The sequence below is a fragment of the Electrona antarctica genome, assembly GCF_951216825.1.
Source record: "Electrona antarctica genome assembly, chromosome: 16".
Classification (NCBI taxonomy): Eukaryota; Metazoa; Chordata; class Actinopteri; order Myctophiformes; family Myctophidae; genus Electrona; species Electrona antarctica.
Window position 1 is genome coordinate 37,659,500 of NC_136797.1, and position 20,645 is coordinate 37,680,144.

The 20,645-nt window shown below is 44.7% G+C and overlaps 1 protein-coding gene across 1 annotated transcript in view; it reads right to left on the minus strand.

Annotated features, from left to right (window-relative positions):
- The window catches only part of homer1 (homer scaffold protein 1), a 22,581-nt gene extending 4,220 nt beyond the window's left edge, over positions 1–18,361 (minus strand). Inside the window, exons 1-5 of the mRNA XM_079523616.1 lie at positions 17,238–18,361; positions 6,336–6,492; positions 4,655–4,786; positions 3,656–3,748; positions 175–317 (exon numbers count right to left, since the gene is read on the minus strand). Of these exons, the coding sequence (XP_079379742.1) occupies positions 175–317; positions 3,656–3,748; positions 4,655–4,786; positions 6,336–6,492; positions 17,238–17,242 (530 nt within the window). The 5' untranslated portion in view covers positions 17,243–18,361. The remainder of the gene's footprint in view (positions 1–174; positions 318–3,655; positions 3,749–4,654; positions 4,787–6,335; positions 6,493–17,237) is intronic.
- Between the last annotated feature and the right edge of the window lie 2,284 nt (positions 18,362–20,645).

Below are 20,645 nucleotides of genomic sequence, written 5' to 3' on the forward strand. Positions count from 1 at the left end.
CTGCACGAGTTACAGGCTACACACATTAGTCTTCTCTGGCTGCAGTGTGATGCCATTGATCCCATAGCCCAAAGGGACGGGGCAGCCGGCCGAGACTGTGATTGGTTGACGCAAGAAAACCTCCAAGAAAAGCCATTTAATTAAATGCCAATGAATTAAAAGAGAACACATTACCTGTGTGAGAAGGGCAGTGCATGGAGGGGTAGCTCTGTGCGTGGTGGGGTGTGTTGAGCGGGCATGTCTGGAGTTACATCCTCATCCGTACCGTTGATGCTCTCTGGGGTCAAAGGTGACTGCAGGTCATCCGGGGCAGACTCCTAGTTACACAAAATAAATAAAGAAAAACTACCCAAAAGCACAAAAATCTGTAAGGGGGCGTGTCAACAGGAAGCGCTTTTTGAGTGATGGAGTGTTTCTGTGAAGCGGAGCGCTCCAGAGCTTTATGGATAATAAGTAGGCCAGAGAGGCTTATTGTCGGTATCAGCCAAGCACGTGGGGGTCTAGCCCCATTTCTAGACATCTGGGAGATGGATTGCTGAGGTGGAGCACAACACTGTACCATCAGCTCCCAGTACTTAGTACACAACTCGCCGCTCCCAAGCCGTGCTACTATGCCCGGGATCAAACCCATGGCTTTGTGTTCCAAAGGCGAGAGCTCTACCGACTGTGCTTCCCAGATACTATACCCTGCCATGCATCTTTGTCCATAGCAGAAAACAAATAAACAAAAAGCTTCCTGTGAATAAGGCCCACTTACAGTACAGTGAATACAAATACAGGGAATGACAATGGGCTGGATGTTTAAGGCGAGGCCCTAGGGAGTAGAATGTAATGATACCTATAGGAACGTAGAGACAGGGCACTACAGAGTCTGGCTGCATCTCAGGTTTGTATTGGACTATGGCCTTGCTCCTGTATCCTTTACAAGGGTTATTAATCCATTGAGACCTGGAACGCATCCATGTCACGTTAGCGTTTAACCACATTAACCATTAACCCATTTTGGGGCGGGAACCCCTTTTGGTGTTTTAAACATTGTTATAATTTAGCTATTGAAAAATAGCAGATCTACAAGCTCATAGCGCGCCACCGAGTGGCGCGCTATGAACTTGTAGATCTGCTATTTTTGAAAAATCGTTAAAATGTGCCTCAAATCTTTCCGAAAATTGTCATGATTTAGAAAACTTATTTTTTTTTAATTTCGACGTCAGGCCTGAATGGGTTAAAGAAGAAAAGGCCATCTATATGATGGTAGTATGTGTTGTAAAACCCGTAAACTTGTGGATTTGTTTTGAGCACTTTAAAATGTAATCTACTACACATGTCGTGCACATTGCAATTTGCACTTCAAATATTCATACACATTTGAAGTCAACAGTTTTTGCTGTGCAACTGTCAAAGTGTGAATATGTTTTGAGTGCTATCCCCTCCAACGTCTGGCTTTCGGGAATTACGTAATGTGGCAGTCAAGTCTATGGACTTTTAATGTTTGTTTAGAGCACTTTAAACAAACATTACCAGGTGCCCCTCACTTCGAGTTACATGTAACTCAAATTCAAATTCAGCGTGTGGATTGCAGCTTAATAGCTTCACATTTCAGTGAGTTTGAGTGCTGAGAAAAATAAAGGGAAGCTCCGCACACTCAGATCTGCGCACAATCAAAGTATTTATTTTGCAAGCTTTCGGTCTACTGACCTTCTTCAGGCAGTGAGTTTGATTGCTAAAATCAAATCTGCAACCTCTCAAATTTTACTATAGCCTACAGTATATACCTTCATACTAACTGTACATGTCCTTTCCTTCTTTACATAACCTTGTAGGAGTGAGGATAGGAGATAGAACAGAGCGGGACTCACTCTTTCTCAGGTGTTTCGGCGAGGAATGGAGTGTTTTGAGGTTTGGCATTATTTCCGTGAGGTTAGGTTTCTGGTTTAGTGTTTTGTACCATACAATTGTATAAGTACAGAACAAATAATGTTTGCTTTCGCCATCTTTGTTGAAGAACAGTCTGGGCAATTATGTTTTAGTTTTACTAGAATTGCTAGAAGTTTCTAAATCTTATATTTTAGGGATAATAGTTTTAGTGAAGTTAAATGTTAGGGTTTAGACGCAATTGAGGTGAAAAACACCTGGGAAAGATGGAGTCCTAAGACGAATAAGGACTTGAAACACAGCATTCACTTGGGGTAAGGTCAAAGATCAAAGACCAGGATAGCTAGAATAGCAAGGATATTTTGCCTGTCCCCTTTTACCTTATTTTGAGCAGGCTTGTTGACTGTTAAAACATTCCTTTTTAAAGCACCAACCTGAAGAAGAATTGTTGGAAGTATAGAGGGTCAGAAGAGGATTGAGCGGTGCCCTCACCACATGGTTAGTGGCTACAGTATAGGCCTACATTAAAGCCCACTATGTAATTTTCCAGTTAATAATAATACCTGGGATTTATATAGTGCTTTTCATAAGTATTCAGTTCCACCCCAGATTTGAACCCGGGTCTCCTCCACAAAAGCTGAAATATGTATTGCACTACGAGGGAACGCCAGAGGAGATCATATTATGTAGGGTGTATAAAAGAATACCTTATGTATTATGGTATTTCTGCAAATTGCAGAAATGTACGATAGACTACAAATGTGATGTTTACTTTAATCTGATTGGCTCATATGGCTGATATGTCAGTCACATTCATGAGTAACAATAACGACCATTATTAAAAGGCAAAAGTTGCATTTACTTTATTAAATTAGCATGGGGACTTAATGAAAAGAGAGTTTGAAGTATGTTAACCCATTTTGGGCGGGAACCCCTTTTGGTGTTTTAAAGGGGTGCGCACGCTTTTCCGACACACCAAAGGTCCGAAGAGCGGGGACATGCGATGCGAAAATGTGATGGTCCGACATGCGCTGCTCCCGTGCTTGCGGTTATGGTTAGGTTAGGGATTGAGGTTTCGGATCAATAGTATGTCGGAACTAAATTAAGCCTGTACCCGACTACCCGTTTTAAAGCATTATGTTATACTTTAGCTATTGAAAAATAGCAGATCTACAAGCTCATAGCGCGGCACTATGAACTTGTAGGTCTGCTATTTTAAAAAAAATGTTGGGGTCCTTGACATGAAATATTGAGCACCACTGATATAGAAACATGAGGTTTTTCAAAAAGACATTTAAAAATGTCGACGTCAGGCTTAAATGGGTTAAGTCATGTGAGAGTATTATATTATTGCGACCAAAGGTCGCATTTATTATGAAAACTTTCATTTCCATGTGTCACATCACACCTCGTGACATCACGCCTCCATATATGGTCACGCCTCGTGACATCATGCCTCCATCTTCATATATGGAGCTGATCTGTTCTGACATTCCATATGTTGATCCTCACCACCCGTCCTTTCTCTTCGATGTCTCCCTTTTGACTGATACCTGTCCATTCAAACTCTAGATGGGCCCGCCCCAGCAGCCGGCGAAAACTAGAGTTCTCAACAGGCCCGAAACGTAAGGCCCGGCCCTACCTGGGCCCTCATCAAACCCTGTACACTCAAGACACTGCCACCCTTAGATCTCCATATATGGAGCTTACTGGTATAATTTACTACCGGTTAACTAATGTAATTGATTCATGTGATTACATGTATTATTATTATGAAAGTTACCTGTGAAGGAGTGCTGGTGAGCTCCATCTTTTCCTGAGATTTCTCCTTGGCTATCCTCGCTGCCTCCTTGAACTCAGCAAACTTATCTGCAAACTGATATGACATGCACACATCATGGGCAAATAAGACACACAAATCTGTGACGGAAGCTATAGATATATATAAGAAAGCTAGATGGCTCACTCGCGCTCTGGCCAATGGAGAGCGACGTTGCTACGAGGCAGCATAACATTGTGTCTATGGGGCATGTACTTTTTGTATTTTCAACCAATTTTCAAACGGTTTGGTTTGTTATAAACGTCAGAGACGTCTGCATACTTACATGCTTTTATACGACGTTCATATAAAAAACAAAATTAAGCAGATATTAAAGCATCCTGAATCATAGCCACGTTGACAAAGTTTGTAATAAACCAACCCGTTTGTAAATCCGTCAAGATTTGAGCGAGTTATGATTTAGTTTGAGCTGCCATAGAACATACTGTACTGTAGCCCCGAAGCAAGATGGCCACCAGGTGAACTACGTCAGAGCCTTGAGCCATCTAGCCTTTATATCTATGGCTGACACGTCTGGAGTTTGTATATTGTCTATTTTCGGTACACAGCTAAGTATAAGGCGGCGGCCTGCCAACATAAATTTCAATCGAATAAATCAATTGAAGATTTAAATTAGTTGAATAAAACTATGTTTAACATTTCAGATGACAACCATTTTTTGTTGTTGTTTTTGTAGAAAAGGGTCCTGTGAGTTCTCTCTCCTGATTGGATATAGCCTAATTGGTATCCCTACCTGAAAATGTATTTTCTGTTTACTAAAGAGCTGGAGAGACAGGGGGACCTGTGTTAATTGACAAACACTCTAGGGTAACTATCAGAAAATAAATCTATTTAACACTTATTTTAACACAAAAACATCACTTACCCCACTCATCTCAGTAAAAGGCCTAATGCAGGGATGTCAAAATGCAACTTTTTGTCTGTTAGGGTTGGGGTTCCTACCTTGAGCAGGTGGCTCTCAGAGGAGAAGCCGAGGCCGTAGACGGTGTTGGCCCGGCTGTCAGCCCACTGGCCAAACTTCTGAGAGGTTTTGGTGAACGTCATGTTGGGAGTGATAGTGCTGTTGATGATGGCCTGTTGAACACACAGCACCACACAATCAGTAACATGAGCATAAAACTATAGGCTACTGGGTTCTCAAACCCTTTTTTCCAAGTAGACTACCCCCTCATCCTCGCAACACCGATAAGCATATGCTTACAATCACATGTGTACATTTAGATACGATTGGAACTATTTGTATTACTTCAATAGCAAATATCAGTCAAAACATGGGTAATTATCATTGGTGTACTAGAACAAAACTGAGAATGGCATCCCAACAAAAAGTCTGCCATCAGTCTGCCTATAATGTTTCCGAACGTAAGCAAATAAAAATATTTCAATGTAAAAAAAAAAATGTCTTCTTTTTTTCGTGTTGCTAGGTGACAGAGCTGGAGTGTGTGAGCGGTCAGACAACGGTCATCAAAACTCAGAAGACAGAACTGAACCAAACGATAGAAGACCTGGAACTGGTCAAGAAGAGGTGTGTGTGTGTGTGTGTGTGTGTGTGTGTGTGTGTGTGTGTGTGTGTGTGTGTGTGTGTGTGTGTGTGTGTGTGTGTGTGTGTGTGTGTGTGTGTGTGTGTGTGTGTGTGTGTGTGTGTGTGTGTGTGTGTGTGTGTGTGTGTGTGTGTGTGTGTGTGTGTGTGAGAAAGTGTGAGAGAGAGTGAGAGCGTGCGCGCGCAAATCTTGAACGCCAAAGTGTGACGGCACTCCAGCCAGCATGCTCAGCTATTCTCATCACAATACAACCACTAGCAGTGGTCAGTGTGCCAGAGGACATTACATAACAGCCCTCCAAGGACTATAAATAATCTCTGCCACATGCTAATGACAGGCCTTGCCAAACCAATTGTGTGTGTGCGTGTGTGCGTGACCAGGTAGAAATGTAGGCCTACTGTAGGCAGAAACTGGTCAATGTGGTCAAAATCATTACATTTTGTTGACCAAATACCTTGATATATATTATAATTTTATAATTTATAATATATAATTTTCTTTTTGACATTTTCCCACAAAAAGCAAGACTAACATGTCCATATTTGTTGAAACCCTCATATCGTTGCTGTCGAGAGGAAACCACCTCACTCAATTTTTGAGGTTTTTGATTTATTTTCCCCCTTAAATCAGTGCTATTGAATACCTTTTACATCTGTGTGTCTGGTAAACATATATTGAACCAATGAAAAGTAGTAAAAAGCTCCATTGGACCCTCAAATTGTCTGATAAAGCAGCTTACTCCACCACCTCTCCCCCTCTCATGCAAGTAATTGACTATATAAAGTCACAACACCTACTTTGATGAGGCAGTATTGCTTTGTTTTAAAAATATATGGTTTTCTTCATTTCCTGAAAAGAAATATATATATATATTCTTTTCATTTTATTTTCACGAATGCCCTACTTTGGCATACTACAGTGTGACACAAAAGGATAAAGAAATAGGATTTACCTCCTCAGCAATATACCTTTCTCCTCAATTTAGTCGTTTTTAATAATAATCCCCCCCCCGGGATTCCGAACTTTTACTTGCAACAGAGCATTTCTATAGTGTAGTATTGATACCACCAGTGAACACACACCTTGGTGCCGTCCAGGCTGATGATCCTGTAGACGTTACGCGTGCTGTCGTAGAAGTAGGACACGGTCACGGCATGCTTGCTGCTGGGCAGCCAGTTCTTCTTGGTGCTGGGGTCAATCTGGAACACATGGGCCCTCGTACTGAAGATAGGCTGCTCTCTGAGGAAAGACACACACACGCACACACACACGCACACACACCCACACACACACACACACACACACACACACACGCACACGCACACGCACACACACAGGTTAGACTGTTCTTTGTCTCAAAAAAGACAGACAGGTGTGACTGCTTCAATCAGCCATCACCCGCCTTACAGTATGTTATGGAATCTAACACCACCAATACACCTTACAGACCTTACAGTTACAGTTTGTTATGGAATATAACATTATTATTATGTTACAGTATGATTATGATACCACCTGAAGGAGGCTGACTATAGTGACCGGACGTCGCTGACTATTTCGTTGCCCTACGCATATGCTCCTCTAGAGACACCCACCGCCTGCGCGCGCGTGTGCGTGCGCAACTGTGCGTATGCATGTGTGTAAAAATAGAGATCTTATTTGAACCCTAACCTCATGAGTGGGCTGTAATGGAGGAACAGGCAGCAGCTCCACAGGCAGGAACACAGCTTTGAAACACAATGCACTGAGACAGCACTTCCCAAACAGTGGGTCGAGACCAGTGGTGGAAGTTTTTACTGACGCGTATTGTCCCGAATATAAGACGACTCTGATTATAAGACGACACCCATTTTTCATTACTCATTTGTGGAAAAAGAACATTGAATGTCAAATAGTCTAGTCCCCGATTATAATACGACCCGTCTTAAATTCAGGCCAATAGGGTAAGTAAAAGTATCAATACTGCAATGTAAATTACTTTGTAAATGTTCATAATTAAAAATGTACTTGAGTAAAAGTACAAAAGTATTGGTATCAAAATGTACTTAAAGTAACCAAAGTAGAAAGTGCTCTTTATGCAGAATGTCTCATTTCAAGTTTTCAAATGTATAGAAATCTTTTATATAATAGCAGATCTACAAGCTCACAATTGGGAGCTTGTAGATCGGCTATTTTCAAATGGCCAAAATGTGTATAGGGCAAAATGTGTATAAGTTGTTAATGCGTTTTTCTTTTGGATCTCAAGCTAAAACATTTGGGAACCAGTGCACTAAGAGATATGCAGTGGTGGACCACTAGTTACTTGAGTAAAATCCTGTCTATAGGTCTTGCCCAGCGTGGCTTTGGGGTAGGATGTCGGACTGTTAGGACATCGGAACAAAGATATGCACCCGGTTGCATGACCAAAACGTTTGCTGCACTTTACACTTTGAGCATTTCATTGAGCATTTAAAGGTTAGTCTCTCTCTAAGGAGTTTTTCCAACCCGTTTCCCCCTATGTTAGTGAGAGTGCACTTGCAATCAACCCTGAACTAAGGACAAATATGTAAACAGTGTACCCTGGACTCTACAACATAAGCAGTAATAAACACAACATTAAATGTATTATTCTCTACAACATTATGTAGTAGTAATAGGCAGAACATATGGCAGCAAAGCAGATTCTTTCTCTTGAAACCCAAATTTTGTGCAGATTTGGTCCCTACGGTCAGATGCCGGTCTGCCAAGCATCTCAGGGAGACGAGGTTTAACTGCTGGCTTGAAGCTGATTTCTCCCAGGAATCTAGGGTCTCTAGAGCAGAGACTTGACAGTTATTTAAAAGACAGATGATCAAAATGTGAGGGAGGCCATCATTATTCACACCAGCACATGTATAGCACTGCTGGAAGCATAGCAAGGCTTTAATATAGGTAAATATTATGGATGCAGGATTAATCACTCATATCGGTATCGGTAATATTGGCTTTAAAAATACAATATCAGTATCAAGATAATGTGCTACTGCATGCAAAATGACCAATATGCAACACTTTGGTTATGAGCATGCAAGTAGAAATATGTGTTAATAAAATTAAGGGAAATTCAAATTTGACCTTCAGTATCATTTTATAATGGACAATTAACTTTTCGGCAAGTGGACATGACCTGTGGGCAAGAAAGTAGAACGCATCACCTGCAAATTGCCCAATGGGCAAGTGCCTCTGAGACCTTAGTGCAACTGTGCGGCATACATTTTTTGTTTTTGGGCTTGTTTTCCAGTAGTGGCTTGCTAACATGTCATTGCTTCGACCTCCCGTTAGTTCGACCATTACTAACCCTATCTCTAACGCTAACATAAACATAACCGCAAGCACGGGAGCATGTTCGCCAACCTTAATGCATGTTTGGACTAACAGGACTTCGGATCTATGGGCAGTCCCCTAGTGGCCCAGTGTAGTTGCTTATTGTACCCCAGTGTAGTTGCAGTTTATTTTGGGCTTGTTTTCATAGACCCGGTTGCTTACGTCTCTCGCTAAATCTGGCAACCCTGGACCCCGCTCAATGAAGTGTACAGCGATTAAGTTGTGAAAGGCCTTGTCATGAATATGGCCTACTCACAGTCACAAAGTCTGTCTTCAGACCTAATTTGCTTACAGTAACTGTCCACTGTTATCTCTATGCTATACTGCCCAGGTGTGTGTGTGTGTGTGTGTGTGTGTGTGGGCTAAGGGGGGGGGTTATGACCCCCCAGGGTGATGTGATGCGTCTAGTGCAGCAACCCTCGGATAGCATAGTTGCATGCTTGTTTGCTGCTTGCTGTGTTGCATGCCTGCTGCTTGATGCCTCTCGCTTCCAGGAACTGCCGCTGGCTAGCTAACTAAGAACCAAGCGATGGAAAGCCGAATGCGTAAGTCTTTCCTTGCCAGTACATAGCCTCTCCATCACCAAGACCCATGCTGTGCCTCCTCGTGGCAGTCCCCGGTAACTGTGGCTTTGCAGCCTCAGGCTAAACAGCATGGGATCACCCACCGGAGGTGGATAGTTCAGTCATGGCTACCACCATCCGATCGACCAGTGCCTACTGGTTAACCCTCGGTTATAGGCTACGGGAGAAAACCCCTAATGAAAAATCTGTGGCGAAGACCTGCATAGGCAGTCACCAACAGACTGGTGCTCTGGCAGTCCTCTGCAACCCCACATGGCAGAAGGTCGTCATGAGTCATCATGCCACTGGAGGACGTCGTATGGGGCCAAGATAAAACAGTGTGGGTAGGGACTGCGCACCCCTACCACCACTCAAATCAACTCACTGCGCAGGCTTTTGCTCCCCCTCAATCCCCCCCATAACCCCCCCCCTCTCCCTGTTCAAGTCCTGCGGCGATGGGGAAGGACGGCTGGTACAGGTCAAGGATGTGACTGGCAGTATCTAGTCTAACCCTGCACGTAGGCGGCGTGCGAGTGATGGTCGTTGAGGCACAGGATGGAACAGTGTGTCTCCCCGGCAGCTTCGCATGCGACTGAGCAGCTCCGCTCTGCTCACCCTGAGATGGGAAGGGCCTAGAAAAGGTGGCCTAAAAATTGTCTGTTCCGCTTCGCCCGGGCAGCTTACCGCAGCTGCCGGGCCATCCCTTCTTGCGGTCGAAAACAAAAATATAGAACCAAAATACCCCTCACGGTAGCGACATGGAACGTCCGCACACTTCTGGATTTGCACGATCCCCCCTGCCGCCCACAGCGAAGAACAGCTCTGGTGGCACATGAACTGAACAGATACGGCATTGATATAGCCGCCCTGAGCGAAACCCGCTTACATGGGGAAGACTCGATCACGGAGGCGGGAGAAGGCTACACATTCTTCTGGAAGGGTCTTCCAGAAGGCTCCCGCCGCCTACATGGAGTGGGTTTTGCGGTCCGAACAAGCCTGCTTCACAAGATTCCAGAGTCTCCAGTGGGTATTAGTGAACGGCTCATGACGTGGCGTGTACCACTCACCAACAATCGCCACGTCACCCTTATCAGTGCCTATGCCCCAACCCTGGTTGCAGACCCCATGAGCAAAGACACATTCTATGCCTCCCTAAATTCCGCCATTGAAGGAACACCTCCCACCGACAAGCTCATACTCCTCGGAGATTTTAACGCGAGGGTGGGCTCGGACAACGGGCTCTGGACAGGAACACTTGGTCAGCACGGTGTTGGTAGGCTCAATGATAATGGGCTACGCCTCCTCTCACTCTGCTCTGAACATCAGCTGATCATCACCAACACTCTCTTCCAGCTGAAGGATAAATTCAAGACCTCTTGGCAACATCCACGCTCCAAACATTGGCACCTTCTCGACTACATCATCACCCGTCGCAGAGACAGGAAGGAGGTGCTAATCTCCAGAGCCATGCGTGGAGCGGACTGCTGGACTGACCACCGGATGATCAGAGCCAAATTCCAGATGGAAATCCGTCCCCAACTGAAGAAAACACCTCCAAACAAAAGACTCAACTGTGAAGCACTCAAATCCAGACACTCCGTAGACCAGCTTAGGGCACAGCTTGCAGCAAATTTGTCTGCAATCCCTGAAACCCACTTGGACCAGGACCCTGACATTAACAACTGCTGGGACACCTTAAGGACTGCCATCCACCAGGCAGCAGAGGAGTCCCTTGGGTACACCAGGCGTAAACACCAAGACTGGTTCGACAACAGTGCACCGGATATCCATAAACTCCTCCAGGCAAAACACAAAGCTCATGCTGCTTGCCTGGCCAATCCACAATCCATCACACTAAAGACGCGACTCTCCTCCATCAGAGCCGAAGTCCAGCGCACCCTCAGAGCCATGGAAAATGACTGGTGGATCAAGAAGGCTAGAGAGATCCAACTCTATGCTGATACCAACAACTCCCATGGATTCTATGATGCCATCAAATCCATATATGGTCCACAGAGGAAAAACATAACCCCAGTCAGATCGGCAGACGGAGTCACCCTCTTCAAGGATACACCCCAGATCCTGAACAGATGGGCTGAGCATTTTAACACCCTCCTCAACTCCGAAAACCCCTCTGACCAAGACATTTTTGCAAACCTCCCAACCATACCCCCTGTTGATCACCTGGACTCCCCGCCTAGCTTCGCTGAGGTACGCAAAGCCATCAAGGGCCTAAAAAATAATAAGAGCCCAGGCCCCGACGGAATCCCAGCTGAGGTCCTGAAGCATGGTGGCTACCTCCTCACCCGTCGGCTGCACCAAATGATAAATACCATATGGTCCTCTGAAACCATCCCCCAGGAATGGAAGGATGCTACCATCATCACCATTTATAAGAGGAAAGGTGACAAAGCCGACTGTGGAAATAGCAGAGGAATCTCCCTGCTCTCGGTTGCTGGAAAAGTACTTGCCCGGGTCATGCTCTCTCGCTTAGTGTCTCACATCTCTGAGAACATCCTGCCTGAATCTCAGTGTGGGTTCAGAAGAGATCGCAGCACTAGCGACATGGTCTTTGTAGCCAGGCAGGTACAAGAAAAGGCCCGGGAACACCACCAGGACCTCTACATTGCCTTCATCGACCTGTCCAAGGCGTTTGACACCGTCAATCGGAAACTCCTTTGGGACTTGTTGGGAAGGCTGGGGGTTCCGCCGAAGTTCCTCAACACCCTCAAACAACTGCATGATGGAATGCAAGCTTGCGTTCGCGTTGGAGGCCAGCAATCCCCCTCTTTCAATGTGAAAGTAGGGGTCAGGCAAGGCTGTGTCCTAGCCCCTGTCATATTCAACCTCTTCCTCTCAGCAGTCACTCTCCTCTCACACCAAGCTCTGGAACCCACAGATGGCATCCACATACAGTTCCGGCTGGATGGCAGTCTTTTTAACATCCGGCGCCTCCAGGCCTTCACCAAAATCTCTCAACAACACATCCTAGAACTTCAGTATGCTGACGACTGTGCTCTCCTTGCCCACACGCCAGATTCACTACAGCGTGCACTTAATGTGGTCTCATCCACATATAGTGCCCTAGGACTCAAGGTCAATATTGCTAAAACCCAGGTCATTGTGCAACACTCCACCCACCAGCCAGAAGTGCCTGTCTTCACCATTGATGGCCAGCAGCTCACCATCGTACCACACTTCACCTACCTCGGAAGTGTCCTGTCCCCCACCTGTAACATCGACCATGACATCCAGGTCCGTGTTGGGTTAGCCTCTTCTGCTTTTGGTAGGCTCAAAACCAGGGTCTTCCTGAATAGAAACCTGACAGTTTCTACAAAAGCAGCTGTATACAAAGCAGTCTGTTTGTCCACACTGCTATATGGCTCGGAAGCCTGGACCCCCTACCAAAGGCACGTCAGAATCCTAGAGAGATTCCACATCCGCTGCCTACAACGGATACTGGGTCTGACCTGGGAGGACAGGATCCCATATGTGGACATTTATGACCGGACACAAACACCCAGCATCCAAGTGTTCCTTGCACAAAAACATCTACGCTGGGTGGGGCATGTAATCCGCATGCCCGCCCAGAGGCTCCCCCGGCAGATTCTCTACGGCCAACTCCAGGAGGGCCGTAGGTCTCCCGGGGGACAGCGGAAACGCTACAAGGACCACATAAAGACCCTCCTGAAGTCCTGTGCTATCAAACCCTCTGCACTGGAAGACCTGGCTGCTGATCGCCACACCTGGCGCACCATCAGCCACGAGGGCATCGCACACCTCCAGGAGCAGACCACGGAGAGGAGAAAACAGAAGCGCATACAGCGACACCAGCGTGCTGCAGGGGACCTCCCCTCATCTGAGGATTTCATCTGCCCCACATGTGGCAATTCATATGGCTCACGCATTGGCCTGCATAGCCACATGCAATGGCACCGTCGCAACCCCCCTCAATAACCCACGCTTGGAGCAACGTCATCATCGAAATCGATGGACAGCCATAAGCAAAGTAAGTAAGTGTGTGTGTGTGTGTGTGTGTGTGTGTGTGTGTGTGTGTGTGTGTGTGTGTGTGTGTGTGTGTGTGTGTGTGTGTGTGTGTGTGTGTGTGTGTGTGTGTGTGACTGTGTGTGTGTGTGTGTGTGTGGGGGGGGGGGAATTGTTAACACATAATCCCAGCCACAAAGACATGTATTGTAGACACGCAAGTCTCAATGACATGCAGCATGACTGCTGATGTTATCACATCAGCAGTTCTGCCCACACACACACACACACACACACACACGTTTGTCTATACTTGTGAGGACATATATGTTCAAGGAAAGCGATTTTATGAATGCCATTTAATCAATTACTCGCCATTTTTATCCAAACCCTACTGTATAGGCTATATCTGAAAATACCAGATCTACAAGCTGGTGGCACATTATCAACAAGTATAAATCAGGCATAACTCTAACCCCCAAACTGTCTAACCCTAACCTCAACCATTAATACTAATCTCACCCAATAAATATTTGTCAACCAGTGGTCCTTGAGCGGGTTCCAGAAAGGCCCTAGCTAAATGACGGAGAGTTGGTAACCAAATGGACCCTTATTGAAAACCACTACCATAAAACAATCATTTATCTTGTGAGGACCAGGATAACTAAACTCACAATGTCTATTTCTCAATTCGACTATACCTGTGGGGACATTTGGCCCTCGCAAGTATAGTACACACACACACACACACACACACACACACACACACACACACACACACACACACACACACACACACACACACACACACACAGTCACACACGCCTGTATTTGCATAGAAGTATCTGCTGTAAGCTTCCAATTATCTTCTATTGCTGTGGTGGTGTCGTGTCACAGTTGGAAAACATTCACACAAGTCATCACGCCCTCTGGCTCATCATGCCATTTCCTCCGTCAAGTGTTTTGTTACTTTTCATTCTTGCAACGTATATACATCTGTTACATACAATGGAACAGGAGCGCACACCAGTAGTAAAGTGCTGCTGACCACGGAAAATAACTGTTTCAAAGGCAGGAGGTCGCACAGCTCGCAGTCACGACACAACAACTCTTTAATTATTATTTAAGACACCAACGTTTAGACAAAGTATGTCTTCTTCAGGATGCATTGTGACTATGAGCTGTGTACTTCCTTCCTGAAATGTGGTATAATAATAACTATACACCTATAGAGCACCGAAGTCTGACGTAATTTACACATCCTATATGGGGTGCGTCCCCCCCCCCCCCCCCCCCCCTCTGAATTCCCATAGACTTTATTTATATTGCGTTTCTTTATATTGTTCCAAAAATAAACGAATGGTCCCTGTGGTTTGACTCCTCAGGAATCAACTGACGGTGAGTACACGCTAATGTTACTGCAGCAGAATTAGTTACAATTTTACCAGAAACAGACAATCAAATATGAGTGACTGACTCTCAGATACAGAGCCACCTCCCCAGAGACTGTATTTTTGGACCACAATGCTTATGTGAGACGGTTTTAAGATGACCCAATGTTATTCTCCATAGAGAAATTACTTCTGCGACCCAGGGGATGAACGAGTGACGTCAGGACTTCGGTACTAGTACCAGTAGTAGTAGTAGTAGTAATATAAAACTACTTGTATAAACGATATTGATGTATTATCAAAGAGACAAAGTCAGTGGGGCGGCAGTGGCTCAGGGGTAGAGTGGCCGGTAAAACAGCTGGATGGAAACTGCAAGGTTCCCAGTTCGATCCCGGACTCCCCCAGAGTTAGTGTCCTTGAGCAAGATTCTGAACCCCTAATTGCTCCCGATGTGCAGGTTGGTGCCTTGCAATTTACAATTTAGCAGACGCTCTTATCCAGAGCGCTCGTTTCCTCCGCCATCGGTGTATGAACGTGTGTATGAGTGCTGATTGGGTGAATGTAATGCACAATCTATGTAAAGCGCTTTGGATAAAAGCGCTATATATAAATGCACCATTTACCATTTAAGTTCCACAACACCTTGAATTTCTGAAACATCAAAGTATAGGTGCAACTTTTTTTTAAGTATTTTAATTTGATATGAGTTTAAATGTCAAGTAGACCGTTATTTTCAGTCTGTTTCAACTGAAACTCATATTCTCTCAAGGTTTCAGTATGTACCACCTCCTCCTACATAGAGCACTTGTAAGCTTGATCAAATTCAGTGATAATGAAGTCCAAATACATAGAATACTTAAAGAGATTGAAATCACAGAATGAAAGAGAGAGTGGGTGTATTCTAAAATGTGGAACGCCCTACCAACTGTCATTAAGACATGTGAATCCCTTGACTCCTTCAAAACCGCTCTCAAAGGGCTGCAATTCGAAACTGGCCCCTGTAAAATCGGAATCCCTCAAACACGAACGCAAGGACAACAAAGAGACGGTCGCGGCCACACAGCCAACTCAAGGTATGGCCACTGAGCCGACTTGGGGACCCAACGCAAGGACAACACAAGAGACGGTCACGGCCACACAGCCAACTCAAGGTACGGCCACGGAGCCGACTTGGGGACCCAACGCAGCTCCTCCAAGGAAAACAAACAAATTAACGGAGCTGAACGTGAATCCCCCCCACCGCCCACCCCTTTTTTTTCCCTCACTGTATATGTTTCTTTTCCCTTTTTACCTCCTTTATGATGAATTCCTGTTCTGTCTATAGAAGTGTCTATTTGTACGTCTCTAAATGTTTTGATGATTTGAACATGGTGGACCCTATTGGAAACAAGTGTAATGCTTTAGGTCGTCCACTCACAGTTAACAGCCTTTGTATTGAGTTTATGCTTGAAATGTACTGTAATTCTGCAAACTGTTAATACATTCTTCAATCAATCAATCAATCAATTCTTTCACCTGTGTCCGTTCAGTTGAATACTGTATAGTTACCATCAAATTATAACAGTTTTAATCAAAGTGAAATCAGTTACTAGTATCCTCTGGGGGAACATGCACCAAAAAGATCTATGTTGTGAGCTTGTAGAACAGCTATTTTCAGCAACACTTTTTGGTGTATAGAGGGAAGAGGGAGCAGCTTGGTCTGAAAATATACATTGATGCAGACAGTGCTGTCAAACAAGTCCATGAAGCTATAGAAATCTATGAAAAAGCTGAATCTGCAACTCAATGTTATGCAATATATGTAGGCCTACTAGTGGGGGTCCCTGCTTCATCTGTCCCTCAGCTAAGGGGTCCTTGGCTTGAAAAGCGGTGGAGACCCCTGTTCTAATGCGTGCATGTGTGTTAAAAAAAACTTGCTTCTCGATTATTCAATTATAGGCCTAATCGGTTTATTGGTTCTAAATATCAGTTTAGATATGTTTTCTGTTAATTGCCCAGTATACCATTTGGGGATTATCCTATTAAAGTCAACAAAATGTATCTTCATTATCCTTTTATGTTTGTGCTGTGATTTTGTTTGATAGCTAATCACAAGGAAACCCCAATTAAGGCTAATATTCTTCTTGTGAAGAATCACCATAAAACATATTATATGGTGTTATGAGTTGGCATGCCTCATTCTCTGAAACATGTCAAAGATATAATGAACAGCCTTAAAAGGCTAAATTTGCACATGCCACATCGAGCAACTAACTTGTATGTGATAAATTATTCACATAACAATGAAGAATTCATCGCTCTGGTCAAGTCCAAAGTGTGGAAGAATATGCGCTGTGCTCCCTCCTTGACAAGGCATGTCAAGAAGAGGCTGCCAACTTATTTACAGTAAATCCTTCAGCACTAAATCCATTTGGAGTAGGCTATATTCCAAATGGGGTCCATTTGGTGACATTTGTATCCTCTCTATGTTACAACTACACAAGGCAAGGCTATGTATTTATGACCGATTTAGTGTAGCCTTGGGTAGCTTTAGCTAGCCATGTTTATCATAATACCAGCTATTACACAGTTATAACACCGTGATCGTTTATTACACCGTTATGTGCACTCGTCTCTGGACATGTTAGGTGTCTTGTTTCTGAAATGGAACAGCATGCAGATCTTACCATAGAGAGTTTAGAAGTCTGGTTAAGTTATTACATACCCCATTTCGGTGGATAGGTATAGGCAGAGATATATGTCGAGGGTTGGTTGTGCAGCTAAACTGATCCTGTCTGGTTGAAGCTAGCTGTGTCTCTCTGATCCTCTTCTCCTCCAGTCCAGACCTCCCGGTATAAGCTGCTTCTCATCAGCGGTGCATCACAGAGCTTGAATCCGACATGGCAGCACCCTTCCTGGGTTTATATATTCCTCCCGCGGGCTGGGACGGAGGGTTGGGGTGGATGGATGGATGGGTGGGCGGAGGAGGTTGGGTTGTTGGGGGTTTGGTTGAGAATTCATCCAAGCAGGCGTGTTGGAGCATGCATGGTTGGGTTGGTGGGGAAATGAATCCACACAGAAAAATAACACCAAGGACTTGATGTTAGCTGACACTAGCTTCATTTACGCTCATTGCGCGTAATGACTAAAACAATTATGGGAGAAATTCTGAGAAGGATTTCTAAACTATATATTATATGGTGTTATAAATCCAGTCCAAATTGCAGATAGGCTATAAGAGAGGAGGCCGTAGTTTTTTTGACTAGAAGGCAGTTGCACAAATCTGCTAGTTTGTATCCTCAAAAAGAACAGAAATGTAAAGATTCCGTAGCAGAATCAACCCAGTGTGATAGCGGTCTGGTAAACACGCCAGTCTGTCAGATCAGTGTGTTTTGCCTTGATGGTGCTACCGATGAGAAGCGGCGGTCCTGCTGCTCCTATGGTGCGTCTTCATGTTGGATCTCCACGCAAACAGGAGCACAGAATAGTTGTTTAACCGCATCAATACCCTGATACAAAAACACCCATGGATAAAACAGTCAAATACAAGCTTCGGTCACGAGGAGGCTGTTTGAGGTGAAATCCAGATTGGAGATGCGGCTGCATGGCTTCTTGGCATCAAGCATCGCATCGGGTCCTTCGTTGCAGCGGTCAGAATAATACAAATGCCCACAACGTTAAAGAGACGTTAAGATCACAACGTCCACCGAACTTGTGTTTGCGCTGACCTGATTGATGATGTCCACACACTGTCTTCTACACTAAGGCTACATAAATGTGTTGCTCTCTCCCAGGCACTGGCAGCGGAGCGGTACAGAGACCGTTACACAGGGTAGGGTTCTGAATGGAAGCGTCCCACAGTCTCCCACTCCCACCGTTCAATCTGGTGTCTCACTGCTCTTCATTCCATTCATTCCATCCATTCACCCTCCCCCAGCCAGCCTGACGTCACCACACTGAAACCTTCCCGTCATATCCGGAAAATAGATTATTATTATTATTATAAAAATGCTAGTAATACTAATTTGTTAGTATAAGCCTAATCTTTCCTGTGATAAAAAAATGGCAACTATATACTCTAAGGTATACAATAACAAAATCAGACCAGTCTGAAGCGAGTGGTGTAACAGCACCCACTATTGGTACTCTCTAAACATTGGGACATAGGTTAGGACATAGGGACATATAGGTTGGGACATAGGGACATTGCTGTTCCTTGGAGTGGTTGCACCACTCAAAAAGTCAACCAAAGAACCAGTACAGGATCTCCTCACTGGCTATAGGTAAGAATACTCTAGTCCAAGGTGCCCACTTGACCAGTATCCGTCAAGCCATCCTAAACTGTGATAATGAGCAGGGTTAGGTGTGTTCTAGGAGAAAGGCCAAGCAGTAGCATGACCAGTTTGTTTTGGATGTCTGCATGTCTCATATCTAGAACACACCTTAACCCTGTTCATTGTGACAGTTTAGGATGGCATTGGGGTTGACAACAGAGTACAGCAACTTGCAATGGGCCTGTTGTACAAGATACACTAGGCCTACCTACACCTCAAAGACACCCATGCACCTGTCAAAATACTTCCTAACGATCAACGAAGTCCACGATCACAAAGTTCCACAAATCACGTTCAACCCAGATTTGGCTCAAACAAGTGGTTACATTAATTTTGCTCCTATGCCACAAAAATGTGGAAGGGTGTCAGAGCATGCAATACAGAGATGTTCACTTTTAAGTGAATGGTTATTATTGGTAAATGGTAAATGGATGCATTTAGCGCTTTCATCCAAAGTGCTTTAGATAGATTGTGTTCACGATGGCGGAGGAAACCATACAAGGCGGAAGGCGCCAACCTGCACATCGGGAGCAATTAGTCGTTCAATGTCTTTTAAGGACACTTCGACACAAACTCTGGGGGAGCCCATCCGGCTGCTCTACCGGCCAATGGCCACTCTACCCTAGCTGATCCATCCACTGCCGCCCTGCTATTAAAGATGGGCCTTACATTGCTTCACTCATCAAATCAATATCTGTACGATGAAATTGTACCCATCATTTTCCAATGCTAGTTAAGCAATCCTGACAAAAATATCAAACTCCCAAAATCTGGGGGTCCTTGGATGAGGACTATCTATAACTATTAAATTTGCTGTTGCCATCTTGTGGACAGTTAATGCTATTGCATAATGCACAGGGATGGAGGAGGATGATTATATCCTTGGGTTCAAAAGGTCATTCATTAGGCCAGGCTCAAAAGGTCATGCCACGGTTGTTAATGGGTTAACTGTTGACCAGAGCCTGGCCCAACACCTTGGTAGATTTTAACGAAATAGTACTAGTCAGGTGGCAACCAAAACTGTAAAAAGTGCAGGAAATGAAGGCCTATAAAAACTAGAGGTTCACGCACCTTTGGCGCCCTACATCTAGCTTAAAACAAATGAAAACATGCCGTAAAGCCAATAGGAAGAAGGAAACACATGGCGTGCAGTTCTTGTTTCTGTGCCGTGTTAAAAGGCTGTTTTCTCTGAATCTAGGCTGCATCCTCGGTGATTGAACAGAACATGGATGTTCTGGGAAGTTGTGTCGAAGTTACAATATCCTTTTTTAAGATATTTTTGTTTTTATTTTTTGCCTTTATTGATAGGGTACAGTAATTAGACATAAAGGGGGAGAGAGATGGGGGGAAGACATGCGGCAAAGAACTCGAACCCGTGACACGCGGCACACGCCGTCAGGCTGGATTACCGGCCTAGGTGCCTGGACCACTCAGCCCCCCAGGCCAAGGTTACAATATTAACCCTTCTGAAGAGAAATAGACTTTTTAGACGGTCGGAGTGATGGCGGATTTGAGAAACGGAAGCCGCAAAAGCTGGGTTGAAAACGCAGAGGTAAAGTGAATGACGTCAGAGCACAGGTACAGCACGTCAGCTGCAGTTCTGCATACTCCGCATACCTATGCATACTCCGCATACCTATGCCTTGGTGACCTTAGCGACTTGGTGACCTTGGCGACTTCCGTCTGCAGACTTAGACGCCTATCTCTATTGTATAAATATAGAAGAAGAATATAGGGGAAAAAAGTGTTCCAATGGATCCAATCAATGTAGTTATTTAGTCAGAATCTCTTGTTAATAT